General features: G+C 49.9%; 1 protein-coding gene across 2 annotated transcripts; it reads right to left on the reverse strand.

Moving 5' to 3' along the window:
* Positions 1-10,549: 10,549 nt before the first annotated feature.
* TARM1 (T cell-interacting, activating receptor on myeloid cells 1) lies at positions 10,550-27,082 on the reverse strand. Of its 2 annotated transcripts, XM_077757038.1 has the most exons (10): positions 26,654-27,082; positions 22,448-22,483; positions 22,026-22,316; positions 21,468-21,764; positions 13,959-14,003; positions 13,502-13,591; positions 13,365-13,392; positions 12,900-12,964; positions 12,470-12,507; positions 10,550-10,866 (listed from the first exon to the last, which is right to left on the reverse strand). In XM_077757038.1, the coding sequence occupies exons 1-10, from the start codon at positions 26,685-26,687 to the stop codon at positions 10,723-10,725; spliced, it is 1,068 nt and encodes a 355-aa protein (XP_077613164.1). In that variant the 5' UTR covers positions 26,688-27,082; the 3' UTR covers positions 10,550-10,722. The 2 variants fall into 2 exon arrangements, with proteins under 2 accessions (XP_077613164.1, XP_077613165.1); XM_077757039.1 differs by lacking the exon at positions 22,448-22,483.
* Positions 27,083-27,152: the final 70 nt, after the last annotated feature.

Genomic DNA, 27,152 nt, shown 5'->3' on the forward strand with positions numbered 1-27,152 from the left:
ACAGATCTTGAAAGTGAAAATATTATGGATAACATTTTACACCTGCATCAGACGATGAAGAAATATTGGGTACAACTCAGAAACAACTTGATGCTATGAAATCAAGAGGGAGCCTCCCGAAATTAGATAAAATGTGGAGAATACATGAAATAAAATTTAAAAGACACGTAGGATAAATAAGGAAATTTTCATAAACTATTAAAAAAAATAAGGAAATTTTCATACTTGATTAATTGCTAGTCCCGAAGTACAAAATAGAGAATGGAGGGTGGTCAATAATATACAGGAAGCAATGTTTTCCCTACTTGTAGATGGAATAACGTCTCCTTTGGAGGTGACTACACACACTACGCAGCCTGACTCTGAAGTTGTAACTATGTTTTCAAGTCATCCAAGTTTATTAGGTGTGTCTTTATGCTCCATCCTGTGCTCTGCCCCAAGCAAAGCTACAGCAAGAGTAAGCCTTGTCCTCAGGTGATTCGTCACAGAGCTAGGAATGTAGGTTCCACAAGACTGTCGAGGGTCAGCAGGCCTCCATCAACACTCGTCATTCCCTGGGTGGCCCTGGGGCGTATGGGTAGGACAGGCCTGAGATCCGGAGAAGGAGGAAGAGGAGAAACAATTCCCTGGCCTCCTAACTCAGGTTCTCCGCCAGGGAACCCCCCCCCCCACCATCCTCCAAATTAGCAATGTTGGGAACGGTCATCATAGCACTTGCTTGTTCCCTTGACCCACAAGGATTGGGGCTTCAGCTGCTCTTTATTGGGAAAGAGAAATGGTGCTGAATGTCCCCACGAAGAACAGGACAGTCCCACGTGGTGGAGAAATCTCCCACCCAAAGGGCCACGTGGTGAGAAGCACAGGCGGTGCCCATGGTGGAGTGTGGTGTTTGGAGAGCCCGGCGCCGCTACCCCAGCGCAGGACCGGCGAGGGCTCAGCTGTGCTTCGTGGGTCCACGCGGAGACTCCTGGCCGCACCAGGCTTCCAGCACGAGGGCGCCCATAATAAGCACAACGAAGGCCGCCAGACCCAGGCGGAGGAGGTTGCCCAAGGCGTAGTCCTTCGGGGTGGCACCTGGGGGGACTGGGAGACGGGGGCCGGTCAGCACCAGCCGGGAGAGGAGCACCCGTCCCTCCCACGTGGGTCTGCCCGACGGGGCTCCCCCGCCCCCACGCGTGTGTCCTGGCCGCTGGTCAGCGCAGCCGCCCTGAACTTGTGATGCTGAAAACACAACGTGCGACTGCAGGAGAGTCGTGGCGGCTCTTCCTTGGTCTTCTCGCCTTTGTCTTCTCCCTGCCCTGCTCTCTTCCTTGTTTGTTTGCTCTGTTTGCACCTTCCCACACGTCCCTTTGCCCTTCTCCCTCCTGATACTAGGAATCAGGCTTAGGAGCAAGCCCCAGAGCCCCAAGTCGCTGCGCGGAGCGCTGAAATGATTGCACCCCGTCTTCACAGCAAAGACTTCCTGCAGCCCAAGCTCCGGAAAGTTCAAGCTCGGCAGCTAAGCACCGAGACCGCTGTGCACTTGGTTTCCACCGCACCCACGAAGAGCGAGGGCTCGCGCGGGGCCCGCTCCTCCCCACCACCTGCGTGGGAATCTCCATCTCACACAGGCCTTGGGGGCAGAGCTCATGTGTGAGCCCATCAGCAACAACATTTCCTGGAGACAGAGTCCGAGAGGAGGGTCCCGTGGTGCCGCCCCCGAGCCCAGGATGCCCTCTGCGCCCCTCTGCGCTGGCTGCTGGGCCCTGGCTTTCTAACCACGGGGCGTTCGGCCCCCGTGGCTCCCACGCACACACACCCACAGTGCCGCGGAAGCAGAGCGCGTGGCACCTGAGGAAGCAAAGTTGTGGCCAGTCACAGAAGGTCATCGCGGAAGACCCTCCGTCGGTGACACAGAAGCTGGCGGCCGGGGCAGCACCGGGTACTAGGGACCAGACGGAGGCACCACCACGACGCTGCCATCACCGGGATGACAGGCAAGTCTGTGTGACCCACAGGGTGACGGAAGGGACGCTGATGGTTGGCCGCAAAGGGATGATCATTTGCAAGAACAGCTTGAGGAATTATCCAGTAATACAGAACAGCAAAGGCCAAAGAATAGAGATTAGGAAAGGGCAGGTTTACAAAGGAGATGACAGTAAAGTCAGGGGAGAAAGAAGAATCAGAAAATAATAGAAGAAANCTCTGGAAGGAAGCAGATCGGGGACGGGATTTGGTGCCCTCGCCCACTCTCAGGAAACCCCTTTAAGGAAAGAGAAGAGATGTGGGGAATTTGGAGCAAAGGAGAGGGAGGGTTTAACTGGAGGAATGCTCACTGTCAGTCTCCCTGCTTCCTTGGCCAGCCCACAGCCCTGCAAGAGAACCATCTCTCTTGNGACGGGAATTGGTGCCCTTGCCCGCTGTCAGGAAACCCTTTTAAGGAAAGAGAAGGGCTGTGGGGAATTTGGAGCAAAGGAGAGGGTGGGTTTAACTGGAGGAATGCTCACTGTCAGTCTCCCTGCTTCCTTGGCCAGCCCACAGCCCTGCAAGAGAACCATCTCTCTTGAGACCTGAGTCCCCGTCCCCAGGGGCTTCCCCAGGGGGCTGCCGCTGAGACGGGACCTTGGAGGGCTAGCATCTGGGGGGGTTTCTCGTTTCCCCACGTGGGACTCTGCCCTCAGCTAAGCAGCATTTCCCTCAGAAGGTCTGGGGTTACCACCTGCACTGCCCCAGGACCGCCTTGACGCTGCCATCACCAGGATGACAGGCAAGTCTGCTTGACCCACACAGTGGCGGAAGGGACGCTGATGGTTGGCCGCAAAGGGATGGATCGTTTGCAAGAACAGCTTGAGGAATTATCCAGGAATACAGAACAGCAAAGGCCAAAGAATAGAGATTAGGAAAGGGCAGGTTTACAAAGGAGATGACAGTAAAGTCAGGGGAGAAAGAAGAATCAGAAAATAATAGAAGAAACGCTCTCCAGGTTAAAAAAATAAAAATAAAAAAGCACGTCGTACACCTTAAACCAATAGTGTTATAAGTCAGTGATAGGTCCACAAAACTGGNCTCAGGTCAGTGAGGTGAAATTCAGCCAGGCCCTCTGTGGAAGCCGGTGATGGTGAAAAACTCAAAAGAATATCTCCCTTCCTGAGAGCAAAGTCGACATCCTTGGCTGGGGCCCGACATTGCAGCGTTATGTTGCTCCCACGAGGCGCCACCGAGCTGGGCCAGGCCCTGAGGGAGGGCTTGGGAAGGGGTTCTGGAAGGAAGCAAATCGGGGACGGGAATTGGTGCCCTTGCCCGCTGTCAGGAAACCCTTTTAAGGAAAGAGAAGGGATGTGGGGAATTTGGAGCAAAGGAGAGGGAGGGTTTAACTGGAGGAATGCTCACCGTCAGTCTCCCTGCTTCCTTGGCCAGCGCACAGCCCTGCAAGAGAACCTCTGTCCTGAGACCTGAGTCCCTGTCCCCATGGGGCTGCCGCTGAGATGGGACCCTGGAGGGCTAACATCTGGAGAGTTTTGTTTCCCCACGGTGGATGTGCCCTCAGCATCTACCCCATTTTCCCCCCAAAGGTCTCTTGTGTGGATCCCACCTGCCCCAGGGGCTCTCCCAGCTTCACAAATGTCAGCAAGCCTCTGGATTGTCAGCTTCTGTCATGGATAGATTCTTGTATTTCTGTCAGGCTGTGTTACAGTTCGTGGACCACCCCGCCCTCCCCCCCCACACACACACACAGACACTCACCTCACTGTGGATGTAGAAGGCAGGAACCCTGAGAAAGATCAGGAAGCATTGGACTTGAGTGTGACCCTGGGTCACCTCGGATCTTGTCTGTGACCCTAAGTGGGCCTGACAGTCTGCAGACAGCCTCACCTGAGCCCAAAGAACTCCCTCCCCCCATGCTGAAGGCTTCTCTGTGCCTTGAGTGACAGAAATTAAGATAGATACCATTTGGCTGTAACTAAGAGAGCTCATAGAAGTTTATGGAACACAGGCACACCTGGGTGGCTCAGTTGGTTGAGCGTCTGACTTTGGCTCAAGTCATGATGTCCTGGTCTGTGGGTTCGAGCCCCGCATTGGGCTCTGTGCTGACAGCTCAGGGCCTGGAGCCTGCTTCAGATTCTGTGTCTCCTTCTCTCTTTGCCCCTCCACCGCTCGCACTCTGTCTCTCTCTCAAAAATAAATACATAAAAAGAAGGAGAAGAAGAAGAAGTGGAAGAGGAAGAAGAAGAAGAAGAAGAAGAAATCTATTGGCTTGAAAAGAAATTTGCAAGTGACAGTGACTATGTGTGTCTCTGAGTGTCACAGACACCCTGCCGTTAATGCCCAAACATAGACACCGTTTTGTCTCAGTTCTATGATCATTGGAAAAATAACAGCATCCCTTTTTACAGAATTTATTGGAAGAGAACGATTGCTCTAACTCAACAGATACTTAAGAGATTTCCTCCTTTTTTTAAAATTTTTTGCCTGTGTGAACTAGTTTGTGTCTTAGACATGAAAAGAGGGAAGTTAACAGGCCTTTGTGCTAAAATGGCATGGACAAATAAGAAATATTACATTCCATGTTTGGGGAAAAAAGTGATAAACAGACAAAAAGTGAAAAGACCCAAGCGTCCAGCAAATGATAAAGAAAAGGCTTGTGGTCTGTACAGACAGTGGAATACTATTCCACCATTAAAAGTGGGTTGAGACACACTCACTACCAAAATTCACACGGGAAGAGATAGAAAATCTGAACAGACCCATAACTAGTGAAGAAATCGAATCAGTGACCAAAAATCTCCCACAAATAAGAGCCCTGGACCTGATGGCTTCCCTGGGGAATTCTACCAGACGTTTAAAACAGAATTAATACCAATTCTCCTCAAGCTATTCCAAAAAAATAGAAATTGAAGGAAAACTTCGACTCATTTTATGAAGCCAGTATCACTCTGATTCCCAAGCCAGACAGAGATNACTGATGGGTGTGTGGGAGGGAGGGGGTGATCGGCATGGAGGAGGGCACTTGTGGGGATGAGCACTGGGTGTTTATATGGAAACCAACTTGAAAATAAATTATTTGTAAAAAAAAAAAAAAAAGTGGGTTGAGACCTGGCTTCCCTGCATGTCAGCTGTGTGATCTGAGACAAAGCATTCGCTCTGCAGACTCACGTTTGAATCCTAATCTACAGAAGTGACCTCTTTGTCTCTTGCTGGGTTTTTGTTTGGAGGAGTGGTTGTTTTTTGTTTTTTGTTTTTTGAGGAGTGGAGATCAGAGTGGTATTTCCAAAATGTGGAATACATCCCACACATGTTGGGTGTAGTGATTTTATTTGGAAGGAAGGACAGTCAGAGCGCTGCGTGACTGCATGCAGTAGGCATCAAGAAAGCCTCTTTGAAGCTAGCCTCTGATATATCTGGATGGTGGCTAATCGCCTCCTTAGCAGAGAACTGGCAGGCCTCAGACCCAGAAGCTTGACAGGGACCAATGTAGAGTTCGAAAATGCTCATATTGTTTCCTTCTTGCTGCATTTACTTTGTAGTTTTTGTGTTTGACCTGGATTTTTTTTTAAGTTTATTTATTTGAGAGAAAGTGCGCACACCTGTTCTTGAGCACAGGAGGGGCGAAGAAAGGGGGTGAGAGGGAATCCCAAGCAAGCTCCATGCAGGGCTGATGCGGGGCTCAATCCCATAAACCACAAGGTCTGTAACCTGAGCCAAAACCAAGAGCCACATGCTCAACCGACTGAACCACCCAGGTGCCCCAACCTGGATTTTTATGCATCGTATTGAAAGTTTCTTTGCTTAACACTTTTATTTAGGCAAAAAAGGCTGAGTCAGTATTAAAAACAAAACACATTAAGCCGGGGTGCCTGGATGGTTCAGTCGGTTAAGCGTCCGGCTTCGGCTCAGGTCATGATCTTGCAGTTCGTGGGTTTGAGCCCCGCGTCGGGCTCTGTGCTGACAGCTCAGAGCCTGGAGCCTGCTTCAGATTCTGTGACTCCCTCTTTCTCTGCCCCTCCCGCATTCACAAGAGTGAATAAAAAAATAAACATAAAAAAAAATTTTTTAAAGCGCAGTAAGCCAGAAAGTACAGGTAGTAAAGGCTTTTCATCGGAAATCATGAACTTGGAACACGAGTCATTGAAATTTGTAAAGCACCAGTTTAGAAATAATGTATGCATTGATTGCACTCAGCGAGATTTCTGATACGCAGTGTGCACTAAGAAACCAGCACTGATGTTTTGGTTTCTCTCTCAATCCCCAGCCCAAACCTCTTACCGAGTCTGTTGTTTTCTAGGGTCCCCACATGTTGCCCCATGAGACTTACTGAGACAGAGCAGTGGGAGTAGCTTAGGGATCATGGCAGCGCGCCAGCCTGTGCAGAGTCCCCTCTTCCGCTCTGCAGCCTGTGGGAGGGAGCGCAGCTGGGACGGTCACGGCCTCGCCCCTGACTTCAGTGTGGACAGGAACAGGTTTCCTCTGACTGCTCAGTTCCTCCTTTTACAGATGCTTTCTGGAAATGTCGTTAGTGCCGCTGATTACAACATGTTCCTCACACGCCCCGCTTGGAGGGTTTCACTCACAGAAGTCCTCAGTCCTCATCCGTCTCGGATTTCAGGTATCAGCCCTCAGATAACCCTCCGCCCCCAAATACCTGGGGTGTGAGCCTGAGGGGTTCCTAAGAGAAGATGAAAGTATTTCACTGTTCAGGGTACTGCGAAATCCTAGAGAAACACTCAGGTTGCTAGACATTGTCCACAGTCTTAAGAGCTAAGAACTCGGGGCTCCTGAGTGGCTCAGTCACTTAAGTGTCCAACTCTTGATCTCAGCTCAGGTCTTGATCTCAGGGTTGTGAGTTCAAGCCCTGCATTGGGCTCCACATTGGGCATGAAGCCTACTTTAAAGCAATTTTTTTTAAGTTTGTTTATTTTGAGTGAGAGAGAGAAAGCACAAGTGGGGAGGGGCAGAGAGAGAGAGAATCCCAAGCAGGCTCCACACTGTCAGTGCAGATCCCCACGAGGGCTTGAACCCACAAACCGTGAGATCGTGACCTGAAGTCCAAGGCTTAACTGACTGAGCCACCCAGGGGCATCTAATTTATTTATTTATTTTTTAATGTTTATTTATTTCTGAGAGAGAGAGAGAGAGAGAGTGCAAGTGGAGGAGGGGCAGAGAGAGAGGGAGACACAGAATCTGAAACAGACTCCAGTCTCTGAGCTGTCAGCGTGGAGCCCGACTTGGGGCTCGAACCCACAACCTGAACTGAAGTCAGACACTTAATCAACTGAGCCACCCAGGCTCCTCTAATTTAAAAAAATTTTTTCATATAAATCCCAGTTTACCCACACTTTGACCCACTTTCTGACTTCACAATACAGGTGAGCCATTATTTTTTTTACCAAATTGTATTTGATGAAAATTGTACTTGGTAAAATCCAAGAGGTATGAGCAAATTAACTGGGAATACGTAACCTGAGAGGCAGCAAGGCAGGTTCCCTTGCACAAAGGCACAGAGGTAGGAGAGGCAGGTGCAGAAGTTGGAACCCAGCTCTGTCTCCAAAGCCCGTTCCCTTCCCAGAAACTCACGTGACACCCCCCCCACAGTGGTGAAGGTGTCTCTGTGTCTTGGGTTCATTCTGTGGGACGATGCCCCCACGGGTGTGAGTGTTTCGGTTATCTGTTGTTGTGTAACAGCATTACCACGAAGGTAGTGGCTTAAGCAGCACACCTTCACTGTTTCACTGCTTCTGGGGCGAGGAGCCCAAGCACCGCTGAGCAGGATTGTCTGGCCTGCATTTCAGCCAGGGTTAAGGTCTAATCTGAAAGCTTAGCCGGAGAAGGATCCACTTCAGAGCTGCAATGCAGTTTTGGCACAGATCACCCAGAGTGAGCACAGACTTCACAGGCAAAGGGTGAGGTGCCCACAGGACTGTCCTCACTGCAAACACCAGCTGTGTGCTCAGCTGTTCTCGGGCCACCTGCACCCATGAACTAATGACCTGAAATTTTGTAGGTTCTCACTACTCCCGTGGGGTTCAATAACTTGCTAGAACCACTCAAATAATCAAGAAAGCACTATATTTATGGTTAGTTTATTTACAAATGATATAATTTATAAAGGACATAAATTTATAAAGGATATAAATCAAGGGGCTCCCCGGTGGCTCAGTCGGTTAAGCTTTGGCTCAGGTCATGATCTCATGGTTTGTGGGTTCGAGACCCGCATCAGGCTCAGTGCTGACAGCTCAGAGCCTGGAAGTCAGTGTTTCCCTCTCTCTCTGCCCCTCCCCCACTCATGTTCTGTCTCTGTCTCANGGATATAAATCAAGACCATCTATATTTAGGGTCACCTGGGTGGCTCAGTTGGTTGAGCATCTGACTTTGGCTCAGGTCATGATCTCAAGGTTTGTGGGTTCGAGCCCCATGTCGGGCTCTGTGCTGACAGCCAGCTCAGAGCCTGGAGCCTGTTTCGGATTCTCTGTCTCCTCTCTCTTTGACCCTCCCCTCCTCACGCTGTCTCTCTCTCTCTTTCTCTCAGAAATAAATAAAACATTTATATATTAAAAAAAAAAAGACCATCTATATTTAGAGACACATAGGGTAAAGTCTGGGATGGCCCCAAAAGCAGAGCTTCCTATGGTCTCAGGATGCGTCACCAGCTAGGAAACTCCCTGAGCCTCAGTGTGCACAGCTTTCTTGGGGATATCATCACGTAGGTGTGATTGATTACATCATTGCCCACATGACTGACTCTGTCTCCAGCCCCCTCACATCCCCATAGATCAAGACCGTAACCTTGTAATCTCATGGTCTTTCTGGTCTCAGCAGCCCCCATCCCGAGTCATCTCACTGCTGTAAACTCAGCTGTGGTCCAAGGGCCTGCTGTGAGTAATAAAGATGCTCCTGTCACTCAAGAGATCCAAGGGCCGCCCCGGGGGCTCAGTCAGTTGAGCGTCTGACTCTTGATTTCATCTCAAGTCTTGATCTCACCATTTGTGAGTTTGAGCCTCGCACCAGGCTCTGCACTGACAGCAGAAAGCCTGCTTGGGATTCTCTCTCTCCGTGTCTATGACCCTCCCTACTTGCACTGTGTCTATCTCTTCAAAATAAATAAACTTAAAAAGAGAGAGAGATTCCAAACACTTAGAGATTAGCTCCCAGGAGCCAGGGACAAAGACCAGCCAAATTCTTTATTATATAACACAAGCCCACATGCTTGTTGGAAGAAGCCAGTTCCTTGCTGGCTGGAGACAGTACTCGGTCCCTTGCCAAGTGGGCTTTTCCAGAACAGGGAGTCTCCATCATCATCCAAATGTGCAATCAGAGAAGGTGGAAAAAGCCCACTGTCAAGATGGTAGTTGTATTCTTCGATAGCATAACTGTTGAAGTGACACCCTGTCTCCTTTGCCATATTCTGTAGGTTAGAAGCAAGTCGCCAAAACCAGGGGAGGGGATGACCCAGGGACGTGACTACCAGGAGTGAGAATAGTTGGGGGTCACAGGTCACAGTGAAAGCTTTGCTCGTGCCACAGACTTGAGTAAGGTGATGGGGCAGCTTTGTGGTGAGAAGGGAGTGTGAACAGAAGAGCGGCAGTCAAGAAAGGCACACTGAGCACTTGTCAGGAAGGAAGCAGGAAGCAGAACAACCCCATTGGAAGACTGATCAGACGAAGCAAATGAAATTAAGCATACACCTGTTCTTTGATGCGGCCATCCCACTATTTACAACCCAGGGCAAATGTGTGCACATTTGCCTCTGTCTACAAAGACACAGCTAAGCGCATTCGGGCAAGCTGACCCACAGAATCTGGAGCCCGCAGACAACCCAATTGTCCATCCCCTGGAGAACGGCAAACACGCCATGGCATGAATGTGCATGGGAGTAATGCTCAGCAGTAACAAGGGAAGGAAACACAACTACGTGTAACGTCAGGGATAAACCCCAGGAGCAATGTAGTTGGGTGAAAGAAGCCAGACACAGAGGAGAGCACATAGTGTGGCTGCATGTATATGAGGGCACATGAAGACAGCCAAGACTCAACCCCAGTGGTGAAAAGGCAGAAAAAGGAAGGCTCTCGGGGAATGTGGCAGTTCACTGGGAAGTGTCACAGGGAAACCTTCTGGAGTGCTGGGCATACTATGTTTATTTGGGTGGTGATTATACCAAAGGGGATAGGTAGAGATAGATAACTGAGATATCTATATATCGATATCTATATCTATCAGTCAATCATCTATCTGTAGTCACTTAACTGCAGATTTGTACATTTTACTCTGTGCAAATGATACCTCTCATTTATTTATTTCGTTATTAAAAAGTTTTAATGTTTATTTTTGCATGTTTCCTACAGGGGTGGGTCAGAGAGGCAGCCACAGAATCTAAAGCAGGCTCTAGGCTCTGAGCTGTTAGCACAGAGCCCAATGCGGGGCTCAAACTCACAAACTGTGAGATCATAATCGTGACCTGAGCCAAAGTCAGACACTCAACTGACTGAGCCATCCAGGCGCCCTGATACCTCTCATTTAAAAAGTAAATTTTTAGAAGAAGGAAACAAGTCTTTTTATTTATTTATTTATTTATTTATTTATTTATTTATTTATTTATTACAAATAGTTTGTTGTCAAGTTGGGGAAACAAGTCTTTATTGGAGATTTGAGGAAAGGGATCCCCATTTGCCTAGTGCCCATGGGCTTTCTCTCAATCATCCATCTCCTTGTTAGCAGTTCTTGGTTGCTGGTCTCTAGGCGGTCTCCTGGCTATGTCTTAAGGGTCAAGTACACACAGGTTTCCAGGGGCTGCTCCACCTGGCTGGAAGGAGCCTCATTTAGGGCTCTGATGTCCAGCTCAGCATAAGTCACTCCATAGGGCTCCTCAGCTCTTGAGACCTGGGATGCTTCATCCTGAAGATAAGCAGGGAGAGAAGGATCAAGCATCCCTGGGAAAGAGTGCTGGCTTGTGAAGACAGCGTTTGTGATGACAGTGTGGTAGACAGCTGTGTTACAAAGAGGCTCCTGCCCTTCGAGTCTTCATGCAGTCCCTTCCCCTCTCGAAGGTTGATCGGAATAAGCAAAAGGATGGGCTGTCGTGTGTCTTGTCCAAGACTAGGTTATGAAAGACTAAGGTTATGATTTCCATCTTGTTCACACCTGTTTCCCTCACTCACGCTGCTCAAGCCAGCTGCTGTGTTATGAGCTGCCCTGTGGAAAGGTCCATAAGGCCAGGGTGGTCTCTGGCCAACAGCCAGCGAGGGCCTGAATCCCGCCAACCACCACCTGAGTGAGTGAGTGAGGAAGCCGATCCTCCCTTACACAAGCCGGAGCCAGCCCTGGCCAATGCCTCTGTCCCAGGCTTGTGAGACCCAGCAGGAGACGACCTGGCTGAGCCACCCCCGGATTCCTGCCCTGCAGGCGCTGTGAGATCCTAAGTGTTGCCCTAAACCACAGCATTTTTGGATGGTTTGTTATGAAAGTACAGATCTAAATAGTCCTCACATAAGTGTGAATATGAGATGTCCAGAGTAGGCAAATCCTTAGGGACAGAGAGCTAGTGGCTGTCAGGGGCTTGGGGTGGGGTGTGGGTGTGCAGAAAGGCTGCTTAGAGGGTGTGGGGCTTCCTTCGAGGTGATGAAAATGTTCTTGAACTGGATTCGTGGGGGATTATTGCACAACGTGGTGAATATTCGAAAGTTGTGAGTATCCCGGGTTAGGATGGTGGATTTTAGGGTTGTGTGCATTTTGGCACAATTTTATAAAAAACTGAACCATAAAGGATCGAATGAGGGTTACTATTGATAACTGTGCTGTGTGGGTACTTCGTGGTAGGTGCTTTACAGAGAGATCTTACCGTGTTTTCCAGAATTGCACCAAGAGGTGGGGCATATTATCCCCATTGTCTGCAGGAAGACACTGAGGCTCAGGGTGGGAAAGCCACTTACCAGAGATTATAACCGGTGGTTTTTAATAACAATAGCTTCAGGGTACTGAATGCTTATGAAGTGTGCCTGAGACCCCACTGACCATTCTGTGTCTCAGAGCACGTTAAACTACCCCATTAATCCCAGGAAGGTGATGTAAGGGGGGCCTGGGTGGCTCAGGCGGTTAAGCATCCGACTTCAGCTCAGGTCATGATCTCAAGGTTCGTGGGTTTTGAGCCCAGAGTCAGGCTCTGTGCTGACAGCTCAGAGCCTGGAGCCTGCTTTTGATTCTGTGTCTCCCTCTCTCTCTGCCCCTCCCCTGCTTGTGCTCTGTCTCTCAAAAGAAATAAATAAACATTAAAATTTTGTTTTAAAAAAGGTGATGTTCATCTCATGTCACCTGGGAAAATGTCCTCAGAAAGGACATGGAATGAAGGTCCCTGGCCAGAGAAGGCACAGAAGGGTTCAGACCAGATTCTCCTGGAATGTAGACTGAGGTTGGGGGTGGATGGGCATGGGGTGCCAGACCATTGACAAAATGAGAGGGAGGAACAAGGTGGGGACGGGAAATGTCTGCAGGGGACACTCACCGAAGCAGGAAGGCAGCTCACCGTGGCTGCAGATGTATCTGGGGGGGGAAAGGATCTGCTATCGCTTTGCCCCCAGGCGTTAACTACACTCACAACCCGGCTCACGTGCATATCACCTTATACACCCTCACATGCACATACTTACACCATGCATTTACTCACACACGAATAAGGCATGCATGTGACACACACGCCCCCACACTCATGTGCACAGACATGCAAACCACACGTGTGTGCACGTGCAACACACATATCTATACACATGCACACACGTCCGTGCACTGCTACGTGCATATGTGTGTTCACACACACACCTACACGTGCAGACTCACACATGCACACTCAAATATGCATGCTTAAGTGAGCACAGGCAGCATGCGTGTGTGTGCACACTGCACACATACAAATATACAAACACACGTGTACCCACCACGACTTTCTTTCTCAGGCTGATCCCTTGTCTCCACTTTTTCAGGTTCCTTAGAAGAGCAGGAACTGAAAGAGAAACGGTGAGGCACTGGAGACTCAGTGACTGGACTGAGACACCGGGATCATTGTGGGGAGGCGGAGCTGAGGTGCCAGCTAAAGCCCCCCCGCCTTCCCCACGCGTGTACACCCTAGGGTCCCAAGTCACTCGGGTGCTCAGCCAAGTCTTGAGAGCTGAGGAGAAGTGGTTGGGGGCAGTGTGGTCCATGAGGAAAGGACCCAAGGAAAGAACATCGAGAAGTGGAAGGTGGTCACGGGAATTGAGGACGCAGAGGGACACTTGGGAGTGTCCTCGGGGCTGGTTGGGGGCACAAAGAAGGTTCTGGTAAGAAAGGAGGTCTTGGGTGGTCAAGGCAACGGAGGGGGAAGGGTTCAGTACTGGCCGACGGGATTCTCCGAGAAGCTCTACCGTTTGGCCATCTTGTGGAGAGCTGCGCCTGGAGGTGAAGGAGGCAGAGACGCGGTTAGACGCCCTCTGACGTTACCTCCCGGTTCTGCTTCTCCCGTCTCCTCCCAGATACTCAGCCCTTGTGGCCCCGGACTCACCATGCCGCCGCCGGCTGCACCTGTAGACGAGGAAGGCTCCGAGCAGGATGAGGAGGGCGGAGACGGCGACCAGGGCGATCCCCACGGCTCCTGGGGAGGGGAGCGGGGAGAGGCCAGCGGCTCCCTGAGACCTGTCCCGGCCCCTCGGTGTGTCCCCCTCGGCCACACTCCCCCCGCGTGCCGCAGATCGCACGACGTTCTCTTCCCGCGTACGAGGGGGCGCGCAGAGCGGCCGCGTGATGCCCACTGCGCAGGTGCGGAAGTGGCGCAGCTAACGAGTAGGCGGGGCCGCGCCATAATCCCGCCCACCTCGAAGGCCGCCGCTTTCAGGCATCCCCACAAGAGGGACGGACGGACAGACAGCCTGGAGAGCCTTCCCCGGTGTGGACAGTTCGCGGCGTCCCAAGGACGTGTCATCCCACGCGTGGAGGAGTGTGCGGAAGCTCTGCGCACTTACCGAGGCCTGTTTCTGCCCCCTCGGGAGAGTTCCTTTCAATTGTCTCTAGAAGAGAGAATTCTAGAGTTAGTTTATATTTAAATAACCATAGGGGCGCCTGGGCGGCTCAGTCAGGTAAACCTCCGACTTCCGCTCAGGTCATGATCTCGCGGTTCGTGGGTTCGAGCCCCGCGTCGGGTTCTGTGCTGACAGCTCAGAGGCTGGAGTGTGCCTCAGATTCTGTATCTCCTTCTCTCCCTGCCTCTCCCCTACCATGCTCTGTCTCTCTGTCTCAAAAATAAATAAAACATTAAAGACAATTTTTTAATAATAAATAACCGTAAATAGAATTTAAAACTCTACGCGTTTCTTTACAAAGGCATGTCGTGTAGTAAGAGTGTAAAAACCCCGCACAGAATTAACACCAACGTCAGGGTGGAGGGTTCTGGAAAGGGGAAAGATAATGGGAGTAATGTTGAGAGGGGAAAAGGACTTTCTTTTCTTTTTTTAGTCTTTACTTGTGGAAAGAACAGCTTTGGGGCAAATACGACGAAATGTGAACAAGTATAATTATGGGTGGTGGATACGTGACTATCTGCTATTTGATTGTTATTTCTATTAGATACTATTTTTCAGATTTCTCAAAAAAAAGGAAATTCTTTTTTTTAGGTTTTATTTTTTTAATTTATTCTGGGAGAGAGTGTGTGTGTGGTGGAGGGGCAGAGAGAGAGGGAGAGAGAAAGAATTCCAAGCAGGCTCCACACAGATGGTGCCCAGGATGGTGCCACGGACGGTGCCACGGACAGTGCGGAGCCTAATGCAGGGCTCGATTCCACAAACTGTGAGATCATGACCTGAGCTGAAATCAAGAGTCTGACGCTCGCTTAACTGAGCCATTCAGGCGCCCCAAAAGAAAGGTAATTTTTTTCAGTTGTCTTGCTGCTTTGTGGAGGGAAATTTTTGTGAATTTTAGGTTTATCTAGGAAACAAGATGAGATGCAGAAATAAAAGCCAAGTGTATTCCAGAAATGTGCAGACCCCACTCGAGGACCCCAAAACTCCCGTGCAGGCGGGTGTGATGGTTAATTTTATGTGTCAACCCGACTAGGCAACGGTACCCAGTTATTTGATCAAATACAAGTCTAGAATTACTTCCTGAAACTAATATAACGCTCTATGTTGACTACACTGGAATTACAGTAAAATGAAGTAAATGCAATCTTCAGTAAAATTCACTTAAAAAAGAGATGTGATTAACATTTAAGGCAATAGAGTTTGAGCAGAGCAGATTAGGCTCTAGAAAGTGGGTTGCCTGGGGTCACACAGCTGGTGAGGAGCAGAGCCAGGGGCTGGGTCCAGCCAGGGTTCATACAGCTGTACTTACGGGATACTCGCCACATCACTCTTTATTGCCTTTATCATCTACAGCTGTGTTGGCCCTGCCCTCACGCGCCTGGAAACGCCACCCCTACCCTCAGCCTTACGCTTCAAAGAAGGCAAGCCTGGGAAGCCTGTTTACACCCGCTGTTCCCTGTGGCACCGCCCGTATTCTTTACCCCCCTGCCTGCACTCCCAGGCCCTCCTGCTGACTNCCCCCCCCTGCCTGCAGCACCCTGCTCTCCTCGGAACCAGAGACTGCACGCTTCTCGTTACAGCTTCAGCAACGGTGAGTAAACCACGCCAACCCTCAGACTCCTGGGGTTTGGCTCCGAAGAAATCACTGGGAACCTGGAGGCAAATCAGACTTCGGAATAAAGGGAGAAAAAACAAAACCCAAACATCACAAGCAGCCTTCCCTTCAAGGAAGACAGGTGAGGGGCGCCTGGGGGGCTCAGTCGGTTAAGCATACGACTTTGGCTCAGGTCATGATCTCACTATTCGTGGGTTCGAGCCCCGCGTCGGGCTCTGTGCTGACAGCTCAGAGCCTGGAGTCTGCTTCAGATTGTGTATCTCCACCTTTCTCTGACCCTCCCCTGCTCATGTGCTCGTGCTCTCTCTCTCTCTCTCAGAAATAAATAAAACATTAAAAAAAAAAGAAAAAAAAGGAAGACAGGTGATGCCAGTATCATTGTTAAGTATTTTCTTCAACAGCTACCGGTCTGGGGCACGTAGGCTTCGGGAATTGGAGGGGAGTGTGGCCTCCCCCTGTAAGGTCCCTGCAAGAACTCTGGTGTCTGAGTGAAGACTAGACAGGGGGTCTACAGGATTTCTCGCCTTGGGCGCCGAGGTATTTGGTCGGATAACTGTTGGTGGGGCGGTGTCCTGTGTGTCGTAGGGTGTTTTGATGCATCTGCGGCTCTGCTTGCTAGATGCCAGGAGCACCCCTATCCCCAGCTGTGACCACCCAAAATGTCGCAGACACCATCACATGCTGCTGAGTGGCAAAATCACCGCAAGTGGACAACCAGTGGTCTGAGGAAAATCAGAGGTGACCCTAAAATAAGTGACTCTCTTTCCTGGTCCTTGTTAGGATTCCTGCCACCCACCTAGTCCCTGCCTCCTGCCCCTGGCCAGCCAGGGGACACTCGCATCCCCACAGGTTTAACACACTGCTGTAGCTGCAGGCCTACGGTGCTGGCCCCTATACGATCCCCGGAAAACTACAGGGGTTTATAAAAGGCTCTGGCGAATCCCGAAGGGAAACCCTTGGGCTCCATCTTCAATAATCTGTCAATGCACCTGTACCCAGTCGTCTGCCTGCGAAACACCCCTCCTGCCTCCCCCGTGACTCCCTCGTTTCCTCAGCCTGTTGCCCTTGGTGACAGTTGCCAAGGTGAGAACAATGGCTGAAGGGAGACAGGAAAGGTCGACATCGAACTTAACAGCTTCCTGAGTCCTTCCTGGTGAACTGTTCCGTCACTGATGTAGTCATGTCGGAAGCAGCAGTATTTGTGACTATGGAGTAGCAAACTCAGAAGCATCCTCATGTGCCAAGGGTAAATAGGTAGGAAAAAAAATAATTCAGCAGCTGTGGAAGAACCCAGAATTATGTAAAGTGTCCCCCTCCTACAGAGAGCCAATCTAGTTTGTGGTATTTTTCTTTCCCTTCTGTCTGTTTTATCATCATGTTTTGGAAAGACCATCTCCTCAGTGCTTAACCTTGTCACATACAGTTGAACTGAGTTAAAGGCACAGACACGCAGGGGCGCCTGGGTGGCTCAGTCGGTTAAGCCTCCGACTTCAGCTCAGGTCATGATCTCACGGTTCATGGGTTTGCGCCCTGCATCGGGCTCTGTGCTGATAGCTCAGAGCCTGGAGCCTGCTTTGGATTCTGTGTCTCCCTTTCTCTGCCCCTCCCCTGCTCACATGCGCTCGCTCGCTCGCTCTCTCTCTCTCAAAAATGAATAAATATTAAAAAAATTTTTTTTAATTTTTTAATGTTTTATTTATTTCTAGGAGAGAGAGAGAGAGACAGCGTGAGCAGGGGAGGGTCAGAGAGAGAGGGAGTCACAGACTTAAGCAGGCTCCAGGCTCTGAGCTGGCAGTCAGCACAGAGCCCGACATGGGGCTCGAACCCACGAACCGCGAGATCATGACCTAAGCGAAAGTCGGACGCTTAACCGACTAAGCCACCCAGGCGCCCCAAAAAATTTTTTTTTAAGACACAGACATGCACCTTGGCCTTTTTAGAACCTGGAAGCCCTTAAGAGGTCATGGAATTTTCTGCCAATATTTATAATTCATTATAATGATAAGGATATTTACTGGTACCTTTTGAGGGATACACATGCCTTCTGTTTCCTGGAAGTTCTCCCCTGAGGAACGAGTTCTTGATAAAGCTGCTTCAGTAATCAGAGGAAGAAGTTTTGGCTGTTTTGTAATGAGCATAATGGCAAATCCTTAGATAGTATTTTGCTGCCCACTGGACACAGTTCAGGAGGGGGTTAGTAAAATAACTCCTCAGAATCTCGACCACGAGTTCCTTGTGTAGGTTCTTGTATCAACCCCTAGCAGATACGGAGGCTGAGACAGAGGGTAGCTAAGGAATCTGTAGAAGATGGCTTGTTGTGGGTCCAGCCAGATTCCAAACACTTACAGTTACCTGCAGAGCAAGAGCCCGTACACACACTTGCAGACGGTGGGGCCAGGTACCCAAGTGACGGGTGCCCATCCCTGTTCAGACGGTTATGGTTGTGTGTTCTCCCCTCTCCCCGCAGTTTTCTTACTGCTCCTAGAGGGGACATTGAATGTCCTTCACATTGACCTTGAAAACAGCATGGTGCAGGTGGTTCATAGATGCAAGCTTCTCTGCCTCACTCCCAGGCTCTGGGCTGCGGGCAAGGGGGGGTGGGGGTGGGGAAGCACTCCCCTTTACCCCTTGTTGCCAATTCTCCAGAGAGCGTCTGGACCTTGGGATTTATTTTGTTGCTCTGTCCAGGGGTCTGGGATTCTGCAGCAAACACGCTTGCTGGGCAATCCCCCCTGCCTCGGCTGTCTTTGTCCATTTGAGGCTCTAACAGAAAGCCACAGGCTGAGGGCTGATGAACAGCAGACACCCCTTTCTCACAAGTCTGGAGACCGGAAGTCCGAGACCAGGGTGGCAGCTTGGTCTCGGGAGCGCCCTCTTCTGGGCGGCAGACTTCTAGAGCCTCACGTTTCAGAAGGGGACAGGGGAGCTTCTGGGGTCTCTTTCATAAGGGCACTGATCTCATGAGGACTCCACCCTTAGGACCTAAGCACCTCCCAGAGGCCCCCACCTCCTAATGCTGTCCCATTCGGTGTGATGATTTCAACTTGAAATTGGGGTGGGGGCGGTGGGATCAGAGGGTAGCAGCTCTCCTTGCTTGAGGAACTGCTCCTTCCCCTCCTACATCCCAGTCGCCCTGGATGGAGCTGGGTTTTCTTGCATGGCACCTCCCATGGGCATTTCCTAGGATTGATCTAGAGGCTGAGCTAAGCAGGACAATTCACTGCCCTCCCCAGTCTCTTTGTCTGTCTGTCTATTTTGAACTGGGTCTGGGAAGAAGGGCTGGATAGTTCTCCAGGAGTAGAATTTATGAGCTACAAAACTCAGCTCTTAAAAGCCAAGCTTTCTGCCCCAAAGAAGGAGCTGGTCCCCACTAAAAGAGAATGAAACAGGCGCCTGGGTGGCTCTGTCGGTTGAGCGTCTGACTTCGGCTCAGGTCATGATGTCACAGTTTGAGTTCGAGCCCCGCGTCAGGCTCTGTGCTGACAGGTCGGAGCCTGGAGCTGCTTCAGATTCTGTCTGTCTGTCTGTCTCTCNTGAAACAGGTACAATAAAGACACAAGTGTCAGAAAGGAAGAGAATCTGGGCAGGACTCCAGTTCCTCATTCTAGTTTGTGAAGCCAGAGGGCATCCCTGTGCTTCGCATGACTGACTGCCTCTGGGTCCCAGCCGTGTCTGCCCACAGGACATCTGGCAGTGTCTGGAGATACCGTGGTCGTCACAGCTGGACAAGGGGACATGAAGTGGAGTAAAGATCCGAGATGCTGCAAACATCCTATGTTACACAGGACCCACTTTTCTCCCCCACCTCCCACCCCAAAGAATTATCCAGCTCGAAATGTTACTAGTGCCAGGTTAGGGAGCCTTGAATGGCCCCTTTAATTCCAAAGACCTCATTTTTTCCAGGTCACTTCAAGATGGTTGTTTTTTTTTTTTCCACTTGTAACCAAGTGCCTTGATTACAATAATCAAAACTGTTGATTATTATAATTGATTACTGTTATGTCTCCTTCTCACAGAAGTTCATGGTCAGATGTATGCTTCGCTGCCCACCCACTTGACAGATGAGAGAAATGAGTTGCAGAATACTCCCAGAAAGCACGTGCCACAGCTATAGCTTTAGCTCAGGTCCACCGACTTCAGAACCTGTTCTCGTGCCCCGTGTGAGGGGCCCTGAATGCCTCCCCCGTGTGTGGCTTGGGAGATCCTGGGTTCATTGGTTAGTGCCCTGTGCAGTTATGACTGGCCCCACATCAATTCTAGGGGATTCAGCACCCCTCCCCCATCCAGGAAGATGCCTGCTTCCTACTGGCCTCTCTCCCTCCCCTCGTCCTGGACAAACTCAGTCCTCAAAAATAGCCCTAACGCACAAGGGCCAAAAAAACATCCATCAGAAACAAAGCAACAGAAACCCTTGTACGCTGGACATGGGAATGTAGAATGGTGTGGCCACTCGGGGGAACAGTATGGTGGTGAGTCCTCAAAATATTAAAAGTAGAACTGTCCTATGATCCGGCAATCCCCTTTCTGAGTATACATCCTCAAGAAGTGATGGCCGGTAGGTGACCAGTAGGTGATGGGCCAATGGCCAAATAGCTGAAAATGACCCAAACGTCCATTGTCTGATGAATAGACAAACAAAATGTGCTCTACCCATAAAATGGAACATTATCAGCCTTAAGGAAGGAAGCCCAGTCATGTGCTACAGTATGGCTGAACCTTGAGAACATTGTTCTGAGTGACATAAGCCAGTCATAAGACAAATACTGTATGATTCCGATGGTGTGAGGTCACTGCATTCGTCAAATTCACTGAGACGATGTGTAGGATGGTGGACACCAGGGACTGGGGAGAACAGGTGAGGAGAGGCTGTTGAATGGGGACAGAGTTTCAGTGTTGCAAGGTGAAGAGCATTCTGGAAACAGATAGTGGGTGTGCCAGAAGTCAATGCACTTAATGCTGTGCACTTAAAAAAAATACTTATGGGGCGTCTGGGTGGTTCAGTCTGTTAAGTGTCTGACTTTGGCTCAGGTCATGATCTCACAGTCTGTGGGTTCAAGCACCGTGTCCACTCTGTGCTGACAGCTTGGAGTCTGGAAGCCTGCTTCAGATTCTGTGTCTCCCTCTCTCTCTGCCCCTCCATCTCTCTCTCTCTCAAAATTAAACATTAAAATTTTTTTAAATACTTAAGATGGTAAATTGTACCTTATACACTTTTGCCATAATTTTTAAAAATCATTCCTTTCAAAAAAGAAAGAAAAGTCTTGGCAGGAAGAGAAAAGCTCAGCTCACTTGAGCTAAAGGCAAGAGTGCTAGAATCCCAGTGAAAATGAAGCCAAGCTCTTCCTGGAGTCTCTGAGTCTTTCTCAGAAAGATGCTCCTGGGCCCTTTGTTATTCTCTCCCTCCTCCTCTGCCTTCTTGCCAGACTCTCCTCATGCATAACCCCAGGAGGTATCATCCACACTTTAGTCTAAATGAATTGTGCCCTGCCCAGGAGACAGGCAATGACTTTATGGCTACATCTTATTTTCCTGGCTGGAGGGGAGGGGTTAGTTATTACAGATCCCTCCTCCTCCAGGCCTGGCCCCCTCACAACACAGCTGGTTGTGTCCCACACCTGCAGTGGGAAGGCCCCCCTCCCAGCCTCCATTTATGTGATCTCCACCATCTGTGCTCTCTGTCTCTGCAGAAGATCCTCTGCATTACTCCACAGAATCCAGGCCCTCCCACCCTTCTTCCTACACGGATGCTCTAAGCTGCAGGGTCTTGTGGAGACAGACCATGCCAGCACCTGAGCAGGCAGGTAATCCAGCTGCAGTCCACCCGACCATAAAAACCTCACCTCTCACCCGGATCTCAAGAGGATCACTAGGCAGTGAGGTCCAGAAAGGAGCCTGGGTCTGGAAGTACACACAGCTGTAGTTCCCGGAGTCTTGGGCTGTCACAGTCTGCAGGGAGAAGTCCGTCTCCTTCCCGACTGTAGTCCGGAGCTGGATGGGCCCTGTTGCTCCCGCCTTCAGCAGAGCGAACCTTATCAACCCAAAAACATTGCCTGGCCTCTGGCACTGCAGGGTCACGTTGTCTCCTGCGGTCACCACACCCCTTTGCTGGGCTTGCAGGGAAGGTTTAGGCCAATCTCCTGTAAGAGAAGGGGCTCCGAGGTCACGGGGAGAAGCCCAGGGTCCCCCACTCACCCTGGTTCTCCCGCTGGGGTTCCTGCCCAGTGTGGGACGCGACAGGTCCCTGGTGTCACCCTCTTTCGACTCTGACTGCGGGAAGGAGGTCCCGTCCCCACAAGCCCTGGATGCAGCGGCCAAGGCATTCTGTTGCTGTGCTTCTGCGTCTCCTCCATCCCCCGCCCTCCTCGGGTCCCTCCCCCAGGCCCGTCCCTTCTCCTCACCTGTCACCAGTAGCAGGACAGGGTCACTGGGCGGTGATCTTATGGAGGGGGCCCCTCGTCTGTAGAGCTCACAGATGTAGTCTCCAGCCTGGCTGTTCTTCAGGTCAGTGAGGTGAAATTCAGCCAGGCCCTCTGTGGAAGCCAGTGATGGTGAAGAATTCAAACGAATATTTCCCTTCCTGAGAGCAAAGACGACATCCTTGGCTGGGGCCCGACATTGCAGCGTTATGTTGCTCCCACGAGGTGCCACCGAGCTGGGCCAGGCCCTGAGGGAGGGCTTGGGAAGGGGTTCTGGAGGGAAGCAGATCGGGGACGGGATTTGGTGCCCTCACCCGCTCTGAGGAAACCCCTTTAAGGAAAGAGAAGGGATGTGGAGAATTTGGAGCAAAGGAGAGGGTAGGTTTAACTGGAGGAATGCTCACCTTTAGTCTCCCTGCTTCCTTGGGCAGCGCACAGCCCTGCAAGAGAACCGTCTGTCCTGAGACCTGAGTCCCTGTCCCCATGGGGCTGCCACTGAGACGGGACCCTGGAGGTCATGCTCATGGCCAGTCCTAGCCTCCTGCCCAAGAACCCATCTGGCATGGGCATTGATTTGCACATTGTGTTAATTTCCTGTTGGGAGCCATTCTGAGCCCATTAGTCGAGAAAACTCCTGGTGAGGTTAAAGCAAGTTTGCATGGTCTCTTGCCAATCAGATGATGTCCGATATCCACCCCCACTCAATTATTTCTGCTTGAGCACTGACCCCTAAGGTACCTTGTTGATCAATATCGGGAGTGACTTGTCCCCTTATTCCGGCCCTGGCATGATGATTGCACCTTGTGAAGGAACTTATTGTGGGACCTTCTTGTTTCAATTATGAGAACAGACATTGTGTCTCCAGAAGGTCCTGTTTCCCTCCATACTTTCCCTTGAGCTATGAACAAGCTAATGACCCTCACTCATAAAAGATTGACCTTTACATGTACAACGCTGTTTCTACCGTTGTGTTAGTCCAGGATGTTCATACAGCTCAACATGTAAATCAACTAACCAAAAATGTCTCTCATGCCCTAGCTATTCAAGAAATCATAAAACTAGACACAAAGGTAAATGCACTTGAAGAGGCTATTCTATGTATTGGAAATGAGCTAAACTGTTTAAAGGTATGGTTGGCTCTCTGGCGCAATAAAGAATATAACTGGAAAATCAAGTCTTGCCCGGAGACAAAGAGCCTAACTTAGAGAGAAGGAACAGATAAGGGTAGAACATATGTTAGTACATACACCTTTGCTAACTGGTGATGTATAGCAGCCCCTTCCCTAAGGCCTGCTTTCCACAAATACCTTCCCTTCCCCTGGCAGCTGTGATAAGGATGGATAAGAGTATCTACAAACCTATGACTTAATCTTAGCGTTATTAAAATGTGAACACCCTGTTATTACTCAACCTCACTATAATTGGGGCAGTTCTGCAAGAAGACTTCTGTAAAACCTGTTTCTGTACATTTTCCAAAAACATCACAGAGAGCTATCCATTGTAAACATTCCATTTTCTGATGTCACGTTAACATTTGACCTATAAATAAAGACTCCAAAACCGACAGGACGGAGATGCCTGCCTGGTGACCAGAAAGGATCTCAGGGCTCTCCCACTCCCTCCCTCGCCGACACCGTCCATCCTTCAGGGACCCCAGGACCTGCTGGAGCCGGCCTCCGACAATTTCCTACGGCTGCCATAACAAAGTATCAGAAACATAGTGGCTTGTGACAACACAGATTTATTATCTTGTAGTTCTATGGGTTAGAAAAGTCTCTCTGGCTAAAACCAGGGTCGCCTTGGGGTTGCATTCCTTCTGGGAGCTCCAGACGAGAATCCACTTCCTGGTCTTTTCTTCTGGGGGCTCCAGATGAGAATCCATTTCCTGGCCTTTTCCAGCTTCAAGAGACACCTGCATCTCATCATGGCAGCCTCTTCCTCCGGCTTTAAAATTAGCAATGCTTGGTGCACTGACACCCTCTTCTGCCTGGTTTGTTATTTTAAGGACCCCATGGTTACCACTGTGGCGACCCAGATAATCCAGAAGAAGCTCCCTACTTCAAAGTCAGCTGATAAGCAAGTGTAATTCCACCTGCCACCCTGTATGCATTTCCCATATAAAGGAACATACCCACAGCTCCCAGAAGCCAGGATGTGGAGTAAGCTGGTGAGGCCCCTACCCTATGATAGGGGACATCTAGATACTGAGAACATAGTCCTTTGTGCTGAGATACTTCTGTCTGCCCTCAGGGAATGGGCTAAATGTATTTGGGACATTACGGTTAGCCATGAGCCATCTCTTTGGTGCTCCTAAATCTCATAAATCTAAGCTCGGTATTACTTGGAAGAGTGAAGTGTATACCCCCCATCTTTCCCCTCTGGGGGCCTTACTTTCAGATCTAGACCAAACTGACCCCAAGAAATATGTTCCTACACATCAATATAGGTGTTCTAGTTTGATTAGTGTATAACAGTAGTTCTCTACTGGGGGCGGCTTTGCCACACACACCCCCCCACACACACACCAGGGACATTGGGCACAATCTTGAGACTTTTGTTTTAGCAACCCTCAAATACGTAATACCATATTGCCGTCTGTAGGTGCAATGCTGTACATTAGAGCCTCAGAACTCACTCGTCTTTGAACTGCAAGCATGTACCACTGGATCAACATCTCCCTCTTCCCACCACCCCCAGCTCCTGGCAAGTCCATCCCACTGTGTGATTCTACAAGTTCAACATCTTTGCATGCCACACATAAGTGAGATCGTGCAAGTATTTGCCTTTCTCTGTCTGACTTGTTTCACTCAGTGGAACACCCTCAAGGTCCATCCACGTTGTAGCAAATGGTGGGACCAGTTTTTTTCCTTCTCACAGCTGAATAGCATCCCCTTACATATAACACGCTACATCTTCTTTTGTCGTGTACCCGTGGATGGACACGTGGGTCATTTCTATGCCTCGTGAATAATGTCACGATGAGCACAGGGGCGCCGATATCGCTTCGATTTCCTGTTCTCATTTCCTGCTTACACACAACCCCAAAGTGGGATGGACCATTGTAGTGTAGTTCTATTTTTAGCTTTCTGAAGAACTAGTCTCCAAACTATTTCCCTGCAGTGGCTGCGCCAGTTTGTGTTCCCACCAACAGCGCACACGGGCTCCCTTTCTGCCACATCCTAACCAACCCTTGCCTTGTCGTGAAGTGAGACTCATTCCGACAGGGGTTGAGTGGAAGTGACAAAGAACCTGTGACCAAGAGCCCTTCTGAAAAGGTTGCCGGACATTTCCTAAGAGGGATCCACGGTTCACTTACCTTCTTGTGATCTTGCTAACCATGACTCCCTTTATTCAGCCTCCAGAGGGGCGCCTGGGTGGCTCAGTTGGGTAAGCTTCCGACTATGGCTCACGTCATGATCTCACGGTTCGTGGGCTCGAGCCCCGCGGACATTTCCACCCCAACTTACCCCCTCCATGTCAGCCCTTTTCAATTACCCCGTATGGCTCCATGGAGAATGGAGAATTACAGTCTTTGGAAGTATGCAGACCAGAATTTGAGCTCAGTTTTTCCATTTAGTTGAGTGGCCTTGGCACGAACTTCAGGCGTGATTTTCAGATTCCTCGAATGCAGTATGGGGAAAAGAACTATTTTGGAGAATTTTTCTAAGAGATGTAAGGTGGCTCCAGGTCGTACAATAACAGGAGAGTATCACTGAGCCTGGGTGAGAAAGTCTCTCTCTTCTCGGTTCCCGGCTTGCTCTCCCCTGAGCCCATGGGAGATACCACAGCCTGGGGCTCATCTGGAGGCAGCTTTTTGCTTCACTGCTACCTCTCAGAAGCAAGACTGGGGAAAACTGGGGCAGTTTGGGTCTGTTTTTGATGAGGGACACTGATTTTCCCACTAATACGTGGGTCTTACAGATATTATTTTAAAATGGAGTTGAGTATAGTTGAGCCTGGGCAGCTCAGCCCGTTAAGCATCCGACCCTTGGTTCAGGCGCAGGTCATGATCTCACGGTTCATGAGTTTGAGCCCCACGCCAGACTGTGAGCTGACAGTGCAGAGCCTGCTTGGGATTCTCTGTCTCTCTCTGTCTTTCTCTCTCTGACCCTCCCCTACTTGCTCTGTCTCTCTTAAATATAAATAAACTTTAATTTTTTTTTTTAATAATAGGGTTTCCTGGGTGGCTCAGTTGGTTAAGCGTCCAACTTCAGGTCATGACCTCACCGTTCCTGGGTTCGAGCCCTGCATTGCGCTCTGTGCTGACAGCTTGGATTCTGTGTCATCCCCCCCACACACACACACTTTCTCTCTCTCTCTCTCTCAAAAATAAACATTTTTTTAAATGATAAAATAGAATTGAGTATAAAAATAATAATATAAAAATCCGGGACATGTCACAGATATAGGAAAAAATATCTTTGGGAAGTTCAGGGATGACTGAGTTTAGGGAAACAGGAAAATGCGTGTAAAGCATCCTTCTAACTAACGTGTATTCAGGATGTGGAAGGTTCTAGTCTGTGCTTATTCACCCCCACCTACTACCAGCCCCGAAGTTCCCACCAGCTCCAGCTGCTGCCACAGCCCAGCCCCACTCCCACAGCACTTACCAGTGCAAAGCAGGGTCAGGAGTTGGGGCATCATGGCCTCTTCCAAGCCTCTTCCAAGCCCCTTCCCAGGATCTTCCTTCAGTTGTGCTGTTGGTGTTGATCCAGAACGTTCTCTTGACTCCAGGACAAGCAGGAATTGCTTTGCTCCCAGTTTTTCAGTCCTCTGCTCTACATACGCACACTTTGTGCCTTTTGGTTTCTATCAGGAAATGACTATTGCAACACACTCTCAAGCCACTTCTCACAGGCTTGATGCACAACATCGCAGTCAGTCACCCACTTCTAAGGCACACTCGGGAATATGCAAAGCATGGGAGAAATTGCTAACCTTTGTCCCCTTCTGCAAAGTGATGGAATATAGCTGGGCCCCCAGCAATCCAGAACAAGACTTAACATTTTTCTCTGTCGGGGAAACCGTCCATCCTTCTGGTCATAGGATGTAAATGGAAGTGACGTAAGCGGAACTTCTGAGTAATTTCCCAGGGACCCGAGGGCAGGG

This window comes from Crocuta crocuta, unplaced genomic scaffold, assembly GCF_008692635.1.
Source record: "Crocuta crocuta isolate KB4526 unplaced genomic scaffold, BGI_CrCroc_1.0 scaffold142, whole genome shotgun sequence".
NCBI classification, from domain to species: domain Eukaryota; kingdom Metazoa; phylum Chordata; class Mammalia; order Carnivora; family Hyaenidae; genus Crocuta; species Crocuta crocuta.